Source organism: Megascapheus bottae, chromosome 3 (assembly GCF_031878675.1).
Source record: "Megascapheus bottae isolate mThoBot1 chromosome 3, mThoBot2.hap1, whole genome shotgun sequence".
Classification (NCBI taxonomy): Eukaryota; Metazoa; Chordata; class Mammalia; order Rodentia; family Geomyidae; genus Megascapheus; species Megascapheus bottae.
The window spans coordinates 79,545,325-79,560,571 of NC_143511.1; the positions used below are offsets into that span (position 1 = coordinate 79,545,325).

At 41.1% G+C, this 15,247-nt stretch overlaps 1 protein-coding gene across 1 annotated transcript in view; it reads right to left on the reverse strand.

Moving 5' to 3' along the window:
- The window catches only part of C5 (complement C5), a 72,332-nt gene that overhangs the window by 36,963 nt on the left and 20,122 nt on the right, over positions 1-15,247 (reverse strand). Inside the window, 10 exon segments of the mRNA XM_090330542.1 lie at positions 1,393-1,620; positions 3,065-3,204; positions 3,910-3,983; positions 6,223-6,277; positions 6,280-6,312; positions 8,038-8,235; positions 10,201-10,266; positions 11,483-11,612; positions 14,626-14,775; positions 14,869-15,078. Of these exon segments, the coding sequence (XP_090186668.1) occupies positions 1,393-1,620; positions 3,065-3,204; positions 3,910-3,983; positions 6,223-6,277; positions 6,280-6,312; positions 8,038-8,235; positions 10,201-10,266; positions 11,483-11,612; positions 14,626-14,775; positions 14,869-15,078 (1,284 nt within the window).

Genomic DNA, 15,247 nt, shown 5'->3' on the forward strand with positions numbered 1-15,247 from the left:
GATAGGAAGCATGAAGCCAGGTTTTAAAGAAGTGGCTTGCTCCAGTCTCTCCAGGACCCATGGATGCTCAGGAATGTGCCTGGCACCAAATAAATCAATATATGCTGTTCTTGTGTCGCGTTGTTTTGTTTCAGATAGTGTCTTGCAAAATTGCCCATGCTGGTCTCAAAATTGCAACCCTTCTGCCGCTTAGCCTCCTGAATAACTGGGATTACAGGGCATATATCACTGTATAACCCAATGCATATTTAGCTAAAGTGATGTCCAAAGAGAACTCAGGCAATGAATACTTAGGAAAACCAATCTGTCATCAACCAATCATGTGACCTTCGGTAAGAGAATTTCCTCTTTAAAGTTCCTGTTATTTTAAATGGATAAAGCATAATTGTATCAGAATAAGCATGGCATATGTCTGTAATCCCAGCACTTAAACAAGTGCAGCAGAAGAATCAGGATGGGCTACATAGAAAGATCCTGTCTCAAAAACAAAAAGAAAAAGAAAAAGAAAAGAAGGGCTTCCTCTTGATAATATGAAAACATCCAAAAGACAATGGACCTAGACCGGGAGTTTGGCCTAGTGGTTAAAGTGCTTGCCTAGCATGCATGAAGACCCGGGTTTGATTCCTCGGTACCACATACATAGAAAAAAGCCGGAAGTGGTGCTGAGGCTCAAGTGGTAGAGCTCTAGCCTTGAGAAAGTCCAAGGACAGGGCTCAGGCCCTGAGCTCCAGCCCAGGACTGGCAAAAAAAAAAAAAAAAGACAATGGACCTAATGATATTGAACAAATTATCATTTTTTCTCATTTTTGGCCTGTTCACTCATGTATAAAATGGAAAGTTTTCTAGACAGTAAATTCTTGAAATGTAAGCACTGTAACTTGTGCATTTGTCTGTCTTAGTCATTGGAATTTGGCCATGTATTTCAAGATACATTTTCTAAATTTGTCTGAGAGTGGATAGGGAGATGATTCTATTTTTCCATTTTTGTTAGAATTGAAAATCTCAGGGTGTGGAGATTATCCTTGAAAACATTTTTCCTTCTGTGGTTTTTTTTTTCAGTATTCATATTTTTATAATAATCAAGTATCATCGCTCTACTTAAATTTTTTTTTGTTTCCGTTTAATGAAATAAAGTCTCACCACAGAGTCCAAGATGGCTTAGAACTCACTACATAGCCCAAAAGAGCCATAAGAATCTTATGTCTAATTACCCACCAAAATAGCTGGAAGTGGACGTCTAACTAAAAAAGCAGAGTCCTAGCTTCTTGTGAAAAAGCTAAGGGAAAGTGCTCAGTCCTCCAGTTCAATCCCTAGCATTGTCTCCAATCCACTCCCCCCCCTCAAAAAAAGAAAAAGGAAAGGGAAAAGAAAAGACGCCCGAGTTTATCTTACCACCACGCGTAATGTTTTTACTAAAGTTTCGCTTCCAAATGAAGTCTCCAGTGAAAAGTTGAGGTAGTGGAGGCCGGTTTCTAGAGGCAACAGGCTGAAGGTGACCAGGTGAGTGGAGGAGCCCTCTACCCTGTGACGCACACATTTAGAGGCTTTGGTCCCCTGAGCGTTCGCATCTGGCCTTCCTGATGTGCAGATTCCCTCTGCAGCAGATATCTGCACACAGAACTGGAATGCCCCCAGAGAAGAATCGTATCAAAACATGTTAGCATTGGAGCCAGTTTATGAAAAAATACATATTTGAAGCAAGCTTACCCTGAATTATGCTTCCCTGAACACAGACCCCCCCCCACCCCAGGTGCTTTAACGGTGTGGCAGTAACCCCTGCGGTTTGAAGTCATGGCAGCTCCAGCAGAGAAGGCACCCTAGGCAGTCCATTTCACAACTAAGTTCCGCTGTGGACAACACCTACCCAAATGCCTGTGGCTCTAAAGCTTAGCTATGGAGACAGGAACATGAATTTCATGTAATTTTCATGTATCATAAAAATCTTCCTGGGCTTTTTTCTCCACCACTTAAAAATGTAAAAAATTATCCTTAGCTTTTTTGTTCACATATTTTTTATTATAATTAATAGAAGGGTTACGTTATATTCACCAGATAGAAGGTGATCCTTAGCTTTTAAGACATACAACACACACACACACACACACACACACACACAAGATGTGACAAGTCATATCTGGCCTGGGGGGCAGAAAATTGCTGACTTGAATCCTGTACATAAAGCATAAGATTTAAAAGCACAAGATATAAAAGATTTCATATTGTAGAAAAGTTGGTTTCTCCAATATTCATTTACAAATTGAGAGTAATACCTATCAAAGATCTAATCCTAGTATATGTGTGGGTGTGTGGATATGTGTGCGTGTGTGCATATGCATGTGTATTTGTACTGGGGCTTGAAATCAGGTCCTGAGTTCTGTCTCTTAGTTTTTTTTTACTCAAGGTTGGAGATCTACATTTGATATACAGCTCCACTTTCAGCTTTGGGATGGTTCATTGGAGATAAGTAAGTGTCTCATAGACTTCTCTGTCTGGGCTGGCTTCTAACCTCAGTCCTCAGATCTCAGCCTAGGATTACAGAGTAAATGTGCAGGAATAAACAACAGCAAAAACAATGGAGGATAAATGGAATGTAGGAATGTGACTAAATCCATGGATGGAGACTTTAATGGGGCCACAGAGCTGGAGCTGTGGGGATGAGGAGACTGGGTTAGAAAGACAGGGAGGAGACTGGTTGGTTGGTGAGAACTGTGAAATCAAGATTTCAGAGAGGATGGCAAGATTTCATAAGTGAAGATCATATGAACAGCTAAAATGGAAGAATAGGTGGTTAGCATGCAGAGGAGCAGGAACTCAAATGCAGTCAGTGAGAGCTCAGTCTCTCTGAGCTTCCCCATAATTCTTCAGATAGCAGGTCATGTAAACACCTGTCCTACTCCTTCCTTTCTTCCTGCTGTGTCAAACTGATGGTTTGGTTTATATTGCTGAACTGAGTTGAACTTTTATTGTATTACATACGATAATTACCCCACTGACACCCTTATAAAATGAGAAAATGTTTCCCCTTTTCCCCATTTGTTTACACATAGCATGAATGCCTGCTTACCACCATCCCTGAAGTCCTGTAGTTATAAACCGTTCCTTTCAATTGAATCTGTTCCCCTCGTACAACTGAATAGGGTATATTCATTTCCAGGAAGACGTCTTTGAATATCTTGGCCTTAAGAGTATCAGCTACACAGATACCTTAGCCCAGAGGAAAAGCAAGTTAGGAGCATTTTAAGGAATTTCTACTGGGTTGTATTTGTATGAAAATATATCACATTTGCTTTATCTCAAAGATAAAAAAAAATCAGTTTAAATTTCCCCGTGTACTATCATCCCAAGTCCTTTGAATTTTCTGCCTATTGATTTAAAAAAGAGTTATTAGTAATAGGGTTTGTTTGTTGTGCAAATATTTAATTCTATTTGAAGTATGAAATACTTATTAGCAAACATACAAAACAAATAGTCACAGTTGGCTTTGTTTCATGAGTGTAAAGTTTTGGTTGTGGAAACTAAGAATCATTAAAAAAAAAAGAAAAAGATAACTACTATCACCACAAAAGAACATCAGTTCAAGAGGGATAGATTTGCTTTTAAATCTGCTTTGGCTCTCAGTCACGTTAAGAGAGTTCAGAGTTTTCTTCTGCTATATAGTGGAAGATAAAAAGAAGAAATTAACAGGTTCAAAATGCACCTTCCATCTGGCAAATGTAATGTAACCCTTCTATTAATTACAATAAAAATATATGGAAAAGAAAAGTATAGATATAGCTTCTGTAATATATACTTTAAACAATAATTTACCATTTATGATCTAGAGTAAACTAAATGCACATGAACAAAGAATTAACATCTTACTAATCAAATCACTCCTTACATGAGGAAATAGGACTTATGCTTCCTTACCACTGTCTGAAATGCCAACACCGTGAATTTCCCAGGTAGTGAGAGAATCAGGCAGCACAAATTGCAACTGGTTTCTGGAATTTAAAATGTTGAGATGATTCAATTACCTTGAAACATTAATCCAGCTTGATAGGATTGGTTTTCTTTATATTATTTTAGAAGAAAAGAAAATTAAAATACAAGCTCATAACAAATACCAAGAGAACACTGATTAAGAAAAGTTCTTTACACATTACACATATGAGGTGAGCATTCAAGTATCCAGGAGACCTTTGAAGCATATAAAACAAAAAGTGTGTTCATTGTGACTAAGTTCTAAATAGGGAAGAAAAACTAATATTTTTTTTGTAATACTGAGGATTAAACCAGGGTCTTGCACTTTATTGACAAGCACTCTACCACTTGAGCTATATACCCTTAGTCCTTCTGTTTTTGCTCTATAGCCTTGTGCTAACTTTCCCTGAGCTGCCTCAAAATTACGATCTGCTCATCTCCATCTCCTGATTTCTGGGATTGTAGGCACACAACATCATTCTGGATTAAAGTAATACATCTTAATGCTGTTCGTAATGAGTAAGCTGGTGTATTTCTTTTCCAGTATGGCCACTAACTTGGTGTCAGGTGAAGTATCACATAGACTCCAATCCCTGAACAGTCTAGTGGGAGGCAGCAAATAAAGTGCACATCACTCCAGTAACCGTATCAATAAGGCATCAAAAGAGCACAGAGGCTGAGCGCCAGTCACTCACACCTGGAATGCCAGCTACCCAGGAGGCTGAGATCTGAGAATCTCAGTGCAAAGCCAACCAGAGCAGGAGCGCCTATGAGATTCTTATCTTCTATTGACCACCTAGAAAGCTAGAAGTGGAGCTGTCTCAAGTGGTAGAGTGCTAGCCTTGGGCAAAATAGCTCAGGGACAGCACTCAGGCTCTGAGTTCAAGCCCCTAGGATAGGGCAAAAGAGAGAGAGAGAGAGAGAGAGAGAGAGAGAGAGAGAGAGAGAGAGAGAGAGAGAGAGAGAGGGAGAGAGAGAGGGAGAGGGAGAGGGAGAGGGAGAGGGAGAGGGAGAGGGAGAGGGAGAGGGAGAGAGGGAGAGAGGGAGAGAGGGAGAGAGGGAGAGAGGGAGAGAGGGAGAGAGGGAGGGAGGGAGGGAGGGAGGGAGAGGGAGAGAGGGAGAGAGGGAGAGAGGGAGAAGAGGGAGAAGAGGGAGAGAGGGAGAGAGGGAGAGAGGGAGAGAGGGAGAGAGAGGAGAGAGAGGGAGAGAGGGAGAGAGCATTTAGAGACAGTATGTATTCATTCAAAACATTTATTTTCATGGATCTATAAGAAATATCCTAGCCCAGTGCCAGATAAACTAACAGTATTTTGAATTTTGTTTTTTACTTCAAGTTGTTTTAATGAGAAAACATAGCTATTATCATGCTATGAAATTCTTATAGTATGTCGGAATATGGTTAATTGGGAGGGATAATTAGTTCAATTACTGGTACTTGACAGAACTGGAAAATTTTACCAAAAGTGCTAGAGAATGGAAAATGTCAAACAAAAACACAATTAGCCAGGGGTTGGTGGCTCATGCCTTTAATCCTTGCTACTGAAGAGGCTGAGATCTGAGGACTCAGCCAGAGAAGAAAAAGTCCCCATGAGACTTTTATCTCCAATTAACCACTCAAATACTAGAAGTGGGTACTGTGGATCAAAGTGTTAGAATACTAGCCAAAATGCTCAGGGACCCAGCCCAGGCCCTGAGTTCAATCCTCACACCTGTCACACACACACAAAAAGCAAACAATTGCTTAGTGTGGTTGATTGCATGTAGCTGTATGCAGGAAATGCATACTAAAAGGAAGTAAAATGGTTTTATCTTACCAATAATTCATGCTACCCTGATACTCAATAGACAGAGAAAAGTACATTAAAAATATGGAGCAAAGCCAGACACAGTGGCTCACACCTGTAATCCTAGCTACTCAGGAGGCTGAGATCTGAGGATCGAGGTTCAAAGCCAGTCCCGGCTCTAAAGAACTAAAGAATGTGAGACTCATCTCCAATTAATCACTAGAAAATGGGAAGTGGGGTTGTGGCTCTGGGGACAGGGCAGTAGCTTTGAGTTGAAGAGCCTCAGGGACTGCCCAGGCCCAGAGTTCAAACCCCATGACCCACACACAGAAAAATATGAAGCAAAACAAAACAAAATTTAACTAAAAAGTAGGATGATCTTAACTGTGAAGAAATGAGTAGTATCCAGACTTTTGGCCATGATATTTACATTTTCATATTTTCTTTCCAAAAGAACATCAAAGAAACATGATACCTCCGAGGCACACGATGAACTTCCCATAACCAGCTTTCTGGAAAATAGCTCCGATTTCTGGCTTCATTACTGGTGACACTGTCTGAATCTCTGAGGGAAAGAAAATATGTTCAATTGTGGAAAAAAAGAACTATGCTTATAGATGAATTTTGAAATATGTGTTCATCTGTAACTAAAGTGCTTTCTAAAAGTCCACTAACTCATTAAATGGTTTCAAAATAGAACTATGAAATGCCTTAGAATTTCTCTATATAAGAGCACTGACAAAAGAAGTCATGAAAATACTGATAGTGATTTTCTTTCCTTCCTTCCTTGCTTCCTTCTTCCTTCCTTCCTTCCTCTCTCCCTCTCCCTTTCCTATTCCTCTCTCTCCCTCCCTGCCCCCCTTTTTCTTTTAAGTTAGCCTGGCAATGGTGGCTTATGCCTGTAATCCTAGCTATTCAGGAGGCTGAAATCTGAGGATCGTGGTTCAAAAGCAGCCTGGTGGGAAAGTCCTTGAGTCTCTTATCTCCAATGAACCACCAGAAAACAAAGTGGCACTGTGGCTCAAAGTTGTGGAGTGCTAGACTTAAGCAAAAAGAGCTCAGGGATAGCACCCAGGCCCCGAGTTCAAGCCCCATGACTAACAAAACAACAAAAAAAACTTTTAAAATATTTTTATTATCTCTAAGTAGTTGTACAAGAGTTGCCATTCAAGTGGATGAATCTAGAGTGAATCATGTTGAGTGAGACATGTCAAGACCAAAGGAACAAAAGGCCCATTTCTTAATATGTGGCTATTAGATCCAAACAGTACAAGAGCGAGGACTCAATATTTGCTTACCCAACGCTATGGACATGGTATTGGAAATATAAACACAACTACATAGACATAAAAATTTATGACTCTATAGACATAATGTTTTGTTACATAGATTTATATGTATCTATGACATACAAACCCTCAGCTTAATTTTAATTATATTCTAAAATCTAAATGCCAGTGATTGTATATAGAGATTCCCTTCTAGAATACTTGTTTGTTAAATATGTCATTTGAAATACAATGTAACAATCAATGTTAATAAATTCTTTAATTAAAAAAAGAGTTGCCATTCAGCAAAGCAGTTTGTGAATAAAGTGCTGCTCCATCAATGTCATCCTTTCCAACACTCCCACCATACCTACCAACCCTCTTTCCTTTCCCTCCCTCCCTCCCTCCCTTCCTCTTTCTTTTCTCTTTCCTTCCTTCCTTCTCTTTGTTTCTTCCTCTCTTCCTTCCTTCCTCTCTTTCTTCTTTCCTTTTTCTCTTTCCTTCCTTTCTTTCTTCCTTTCCTTCCTTCCTTCTCTCCCTCCCTCCCTCCCTCCCTCCCTCCCTCCCTCCCTCTCTCCCTTCCTTCCTTCCTTCCTTCCTTCCTTCCTTCCTTCCTTCCTTCCTTCCTTCCTTCCTTCCCTCCCTCCCTCTTTCTCTCTCTCTCTCCCTTCCTTCCTCCCTCCCTCCCTCCCTCCCTCCCTCCCTCCCTCCCTCCCTCCCTCCTCTCTCTCTCTCTCTCTCTCTCTCTCTCTCTCTCTCTCTCTCTCTCTCTCTCTCTCTTTCTTTCTTTCTTTCTGCCACTCCTGGAGCTTGAACTCCAGGCCTGGGCACTGTCCTTGGACAGTTTTTGCTCAAGGCTAGTGCTCTGCCCCTTGAGCCACAGTACCACTTCCAGCTTTTTCTGTGTATGCAGTTCCAGGGAATAGAACCCAGGGCTTCATGCATGCTAGGCGAGCACTCTACCCCCTAGGTCACGCTCTCGTCCCTTGGGGCAGAATTCTGCCAGAGAACATCAGACTTACGTAGTCTTCCCAGCTGCATGGGTTTATGAGAGTTTTGAGCTCGGATCTGGGTGGCAAGGATGCAGCACTCATTGAAAGCTCTGATGCAGTGCGGCCCCACCGTCACGCGTGCCACTCGCTGTGCACAGGTTTCATAGTTGTTATAACGGGCGCCATCATAGCAACACCTCTTTGGCACTGGATGTCTGTATTTAGCAGCTGAAATGATGAGAGTACAAATACTCTGAATCAGGCGTTGGTATAACATATCAGATCCAGAAGGAATCACAAGGGAGGGCTTGGAGGTGTGGCTCAAGTGGCCGAGCACCTGCTCAGCAAGGGTAAGGTCCTGAGTTCGAATCCTTGTACTGCCAAGAAAAAAATCTCAGGGGATACTTGGTTTTGATTATCAAGTGATTCATTTTCTCACTACAGCCATAGCTAGTCAACAAGTTTTTTCCCTCTCTTTGGAACAATTTCATGACCTCATGAGGTCACCTAACTCATACTAAGGGGTTAAGGGACTTCCTTAAAGTAAGTACTAACTTTTGAAATGGGTACTTTGGTTTTAGAATACTTTAAAGAAGGTTAAATAGCCAAGTGGTTTTCTAATACTTCAAGATATCTATCATTACTATACTGGAATGTCCTGAAAGTAACACGTTCTACTTTCTCAAATGTGACTTGTATGACACATTGAGTAAACCGTATCATGCTTCATTGTACATGCTCAGATTTTTCTTTTTTTTATTGTAATTAATAAAAGGGTTACATGATATTTGCCAGATAGAAGGTGCATTAATTCACATACATTGATACCCTTTCACATGTCTTGGTACCCATTACCCTACCCCCCACCCACCACCTGTCTTGGTTTTCCCCCCTTCCCTATCAAATTTCAAATAACCAAATACAAATAAATTCAATATATCAGATAACAAAGTGAGATACAGTAACAATATGAGATACCCAAGGGACAGCAAAGGAGATGAGAGATAACATAGTACGTTAAGGACAACAATCACTCATTATATGGCTTTTGTTTCTATATCCTGGAGGTCCTTTCAATTAGCATCATACTATATGGCCTTATGTATCAAGGTTTTGCTCTATTGCAGATCTCTGCTAGTAGAGCCCAAGGTTTCTACTGATTATGATGAATGAGGGAAACCATTGCATGCTCAGATTTTTCTGTGTTCCTGGTATATCTGTGTGTGACTACCCTTGTAACATAAAATGAAGAGCTGCAATAATTCATATGTAAATGTAAGAAATTATTGTCGTGCTATAGGCCTGACTATTAGCTGAATTCAGGCCACTAACTCCCAGATCAATATTCTTTCTACTGTAAGATGAACAATAATCATGTTACCACAGAAATAATCCCCATTGGCTTATTTTCCAAAAAAAATCTGAAATTTAACTGTTAAATATATGCAATAGAGGAAATTCATTTCCTCAATCCCTTCCCCCTCTCACTCCCTCTCTGTCTTCCCTTTCTCTCTCTTTTCCTTCCTTCCTTCCTTCCTTCCTTCCTTCCTTCCTTCCTTCCTTCCTTCCTTCCTTCCTGCTTGCTTTGGTTCTTATTTGCTAGATAGGTGCTCTACTACTTGAGACACACCACCAGCTCTCTCTCTCTCTTTTTTAAAAAATAGATCCTCGGCCGGGAGTTTGGCCTAGTGGTTAAAGTGCTTGCCTAGCATGCACAAAGACCCGGGTTCGATTCCTTGGTACCACATATATAGAAAAGGCTGGAAGTGGTGCTGAGGCTCAAGTGGTAGAGCTCTAGCCTTGAGAAAGTCCAAGGACAGTGCTCAGGCCCTGAGCTCAAGCCCGGGACTGGCAAAAAAAAAAAAAAAATAGATCCTCATTTGTTTGCTTGTGGCTGGCCTTAGAACACAATCCTTCTACACATGGCTCTCTGTGTAGCTCAGATCTTAGGTATGTACATCACATCTGGCTTATTTGTTGAAATGAGAGTGTTGAAAACTTTTTGCTCAGGCTGGTCTGGTATCTCAATGCTCCTAATCTTTTCACCTGAGTGGCCAAGTCATTGTACAAGCTTTATATCTTTAACACCAATCTTATTCAAGTTAGGGGAAGTTGGGTAATGTTTCCTTTTTGACAGCTTTTGAATGATATGATCTTAGTATTTTATAATCATATGTCAGTTAGAGTTATTACCTTGTTCTTCTATTTTCTGTTGCAGATCTTCTCTTCTTGGCCGGAGAATTTCTTTACAAGTTTCATCTGTTATTTATTTATTTTTAAGATAGAGATGAAGAAAAGATGGGGAAAGGAAATAAAATTTCATAAAACTACATGTTTAAAATATTCACAAGTCATTCTTTCAGCAAATCTGTACTGAGAACTCGCTTCAGAGTAGACATTGTACACAATGCCTCCTAATATGATTTTTTTTTCACATGGAACACATGATCTTGTAGCACAAAGTTTGATTGTTTTATCTGAGGTAGCTTTGAACCCTGTACCTTTGTGACATTGATTTTTAACTACTTAAGCCTTTAGAGTGAGCAAGTAGTAAACTACTCTTCGTATTTGCTGTTTGAACTACGTTGTTAGAAAGTATGTAGTGGTAGAGTGCTTGTCTCGCATGCACGAAGATCTAGGTTCGATTCCTTGGTACACGTACATAGAAAAAAGCCAGAAGTGGTGCTGGGGCTCAAGTGGTAGAGCTCTGGCTTTGAGAAAAACCCAGGACAGTGCTCAGGCCCTGAGCTCAAGCCCAGAACTCGCAAAAAAAAAAGTATGAGGCAAATATCACCATATCGAGCATAATGATGGATAATATTTAAATAGCAGGATGAAAGTGATTCAGATCTACTCTCTGCCCTTGAAGAGTTCACAACTGCTCTGAGTGAGCTTAACTAAGCATTAAGAATGTACAGTTATTATATTTGTTATGAGTAGATCTAGTCCCTGTAATATATACTTCTTACTAAAGGAAGAGGAAATGATAAGCTCTCGATGGGGAAGAGACCTCATAGAGCATGTGATTCATTCATTTGCTTATTCATTTGAATGAATGAGCTATTGCTACTTTGGGACTAACTATCCTCTTGCTTCAGGCTCCAGAGTAACTTGGATTATAGGTGTAAACTGATGCTCCTGAAAATGAAGTAATTATTCTAGCTTGTCTAAAGTTGTAAAAGGAAAAGGAGCCTCTAAGAGTTAAGGCCAGAAGTCATAAAATAGCATCATCCCATCCTAGAGCTGCCCTTAGGTCTGTATCATTGAAACATAACGTTAGGAAGGCCCAAGTGAGTACAGATTAAAAAATGCTCAGGAGATCCTGGAGGACTCGAATTCTGCACCAATGCATGCTTTCACTGAAAGACCAACAAACACATTACCATGGCATTCTGAGGTCAACATAGAGAATATTCTGGAAGAGCTGGAAGGCAAGTGAGCTAAATGCCAGTCATAGAAGCACAGCGTGTTTTACCATTTTCTTGGGAGCTGTCGGTGTTGGCATTGGTGATGAAGGTGAGCCCAGCTAGGCTGAACACTTCTGTGTTGTCACGACCACCACCTGCCCCGCAGCCCAGGTCGCTCTTCTCTAAAGCTTGAAACACCTGTCCAGAAAAGCAACATGTCGATCCTATCCAGATATGAAAACATTCCTCCCAGGAACCAGTGCGCAGTTACAGGGCTATCCCACATCTGAGAAAGAAGAACCACGATCGCTCCTCTGTCAAAGGAGCAGAGGCCAGATTTCCCAATTTCATTTCTCTAGGTTGTCCTTTTCTTTTTTTATCTATAAATACCCTCTTATTCAAAATTAAAACAAGAACCAAGTCTTCATCAAATAGTTTTCCTGAAGAGATTCTTAGAGATGAAGCCATGACGAGTGTTTGTACATACTATACATACTGCAGCTAATACAATGTCTACAATTTGAATAAATAGGGGAGTAAAAGCATAAACGGATGAACTAACAGAAATTAATTTTTGCCGGATGTGGGGAGTCTGTGAGACTCCTATTTATTGCCAATTAACCTCTGGAAAACTGGAAGTACTGCTGTGGCTCAAAGGGTAGAAAGCTAGTCTTGAGCAAAAGAAGCTCAGGGAGAGTGCCCAGGCTCTGAGGGAAAGCCTCACAATTGACAAAAAGAAAAATAGTAAAACGAATTGATTTTCAAGTGACTAAATTTTAAAGAGCACAGTATTGGCACCAAAATAGACATAAAGACCAATAGAACAGAATAGAAGACCCAGAAATTAAACCAAAGGAGCCAAAAACAAATACTGGTGAAAAGATAAACTCTACAACAAATGAGACTGTGAAAACTGATTGTCTATATATGCAAGACATTGGAATTAGAATCCATTTTTCACTCTGTAAAAAAATCAGCCCCAAATAGATTGCAGATCTTAATGTAAGTCCTGATACTGAAAAAACATTCCAGGAAAACGTATGGAAAATTCTGAAGAGATAGACATAGGTCCCCATTTCTTAAATAGGATCCAACTGCCCAGGAAATAGAGCAAGGATGAACAAATAGAACTGTATACAGCCTAAAAGTTTCTGCACAGCAAAAGAGACAATCGCCAGGCACACTGACTCACACCTGTAATCCTAGCGACTCAGGAGGCTAAGATCTGAGAATCAAAGTTCAAAGCCAGCCCAGGCACAAAAGGACCAGAGACTCTTATCTCCAATTAACCTCCAGAAAATGGGAAGTGGGGTTTGGCTCACGGGTAGGGGGGTAGCCTTGAGCTGAAGAGCTCAAGGACAATGCCCAGGCCCAGGGGTAGGGCCATAGCCTTGACCTTGGATAGCGCCCAGACCAAGTTCAATCCCCATGACTCACAAAAAGGGAGGGGGGGGGGAATCATTATAGCTAAAAGAGCCAATCCACAGACTTTGGGAAAATCCCCACAGAACCTACTAGTTATTCAACAGATAAAGGATTAGTATCCACAATATACAAAGACCTCAAATATTAAGAAATGATTTAACTAGTACATGAGCAAACAGAGTGAACAGCTAGTTCTGAGAAGGAATACAAACGACTAATAAATAGATGGAAAAAATGCTTAGCATCTTACCCCTAAAGGAAATACAATTCAAAACTATACGAAACTGGGTGCTGGTAGTTCATGCCTACAAACCTAGCTATTCAGGAGGTGGAGATCTGAGGAGCTTAGTTCAAAGCCAGCCAGGGAAAGAAAGTCCAAGAAACTCTTATCATCAGTTAACCATCAGAAAACTGTAAGTGGTACTGTGGCTCAAAGTGGCACTAGCCTTGAGTGAAGCAGCTCAGGGACAGTACCCAGGCTCTCAGTTCAAATCCCATGACTAAAAACAAAATAAAACACCCAAACGATAACAGTAACAACAACAACAAAAACTACACTAAGAGTTTACCTTGCCCTAGTCAGAATGACGTCCATGAACAAGAACCTTTCCAGGGAAAAAGTAACTCTTCTATACTGTTGGTAGGAATGTAAATGAAGATAACCACTATGGAAATCAACATGAAGAGCCCTCAAAAAATTGAAAATAGGCCTGCAACTTTGTGATCCCACTATACAATTCTTGGGCATACATGCAAAAGAGAGTAAATCAATATACCAGAAAAATATCTGCAGAACCCATATTTAGTGCAGCTCTGGCCACAATAGCCAATCAGCCAATGTGCTGAATAGCCAATGGATAGATAAACTGTTTTAGATTTTAAAAATAGATGACAGAGGTCGGGAGTTTGGCCTAGTGGTAGGGGGCTTGCGTAGCATGCACGAAGACCCGGGTTCGATTCCTTGGTACCACATACATAGCAAAAAGCCAGAAGTGCTGTGGCTCAAGTGGTAGAGCCCTAACCTTGAGAAAATCCAGGGACAGTGCTCAGGCCCTGAGCCCAAGCCCAGAACTGGCAAAAAAAAAAAAAGATGACAGACGGGGGGGGGGAGAAAGAGAAAGAATATGGAGATAATGGAATGTAACATAGTTGTAAAGACAAATAAAATTACATCATTTGTACTAGTAATATGATTTCTTATTTTTTGCCAGTCCTGGGGCTTGAACTCAGGGCCAGGGCACTGTCCTTGAGCTTTCTTAAGGCTAGGGCTCTGCCACTTGGGTCACAGCACCATTTCTGCCTTTTTTTTTTTTTTTTTTGCCAGTCCTGAACTTGGGCTCAGGGCTTGATCACTGTCCTTGGGCTCTCTCAAGGCTAGAGCTCTACCACTTGAATCACAGCACCACTTCTGGCTTTTTTTCCCCTATGTATGTGGTATTGAGGAATTGAACCTCAGTCTTCATGCACTCTACCACTAGGCTCCCCCGTTTCTGGCTCTTTCTGTATATGTAGTACCCAGGAATCGAACCCAGAGCTTCATACAGACTAGGCAAGCACTCTATGACTAGGCCACAGTCCCAGCCCCTGGTCATATGTTTTAAATTTAGAAAAGCAAGCAAGGATTGACTTGTGCTTTAAGAAGTAATCTTCCTGGGAAAAATTATAAATACATAATGTATATACATGATAGAGAAGCAGGCGGTGTTGCCTTAACTCGGTTCTTTCTGGAGGTACCATGTTGACCCTCCCTCTGCCCCCGTAGTAAGCACACAGCACACTACTTAACTCTTTGCATGGGCCTTTTGGGTCTTTCTTGGACTCCATACACAGCACTGTCCACTGCTGCTAATGCCACCCATGAGTCTGACTCCGTCTCCATATTAAGAGACACTCTTTGGCCTGGAGAATAAGCGTCTGCATTTGGAGACAGATGAACCTAAAGGAAGAGAACATTTGTAGAGGACACGACCGTGGAGAGGAGGTTGCATGGCCAGCCTGCTTCCTGCAGATGATGTATCATTTGGCTTACCTGCAGCTGGTTCCCGCACTTTTCTTCGATGTTTAACCAGACTGAATCAGACACCAGTTCGGCTTTCTGTTCTCCAGTGACGATGTAATAGACCAGGAGACGGGCTGAAGGGACCATGTTCGGTGTCACTGGGATGTTTATACTTTGATAAGAAGAATCTGGAAGTTTCTCCCTGGTGCCAAAATGTACAATTTTGCCCTTGGATAAAATCTTGAAAAGAAGCAGCAGAAGCAATAATAAGTACAAAACTAAGACCTGGGGCTGGGAGCTTGGCCTACAGGTGGTGTGTTCACCTAGCATGCACAAAGCCTTGGGGTTGACTCCTTGGTACCAGAAGTAAAGCTGTAGTTCAAGTGGCAGAGCTCTAGCCTTGAGCAAA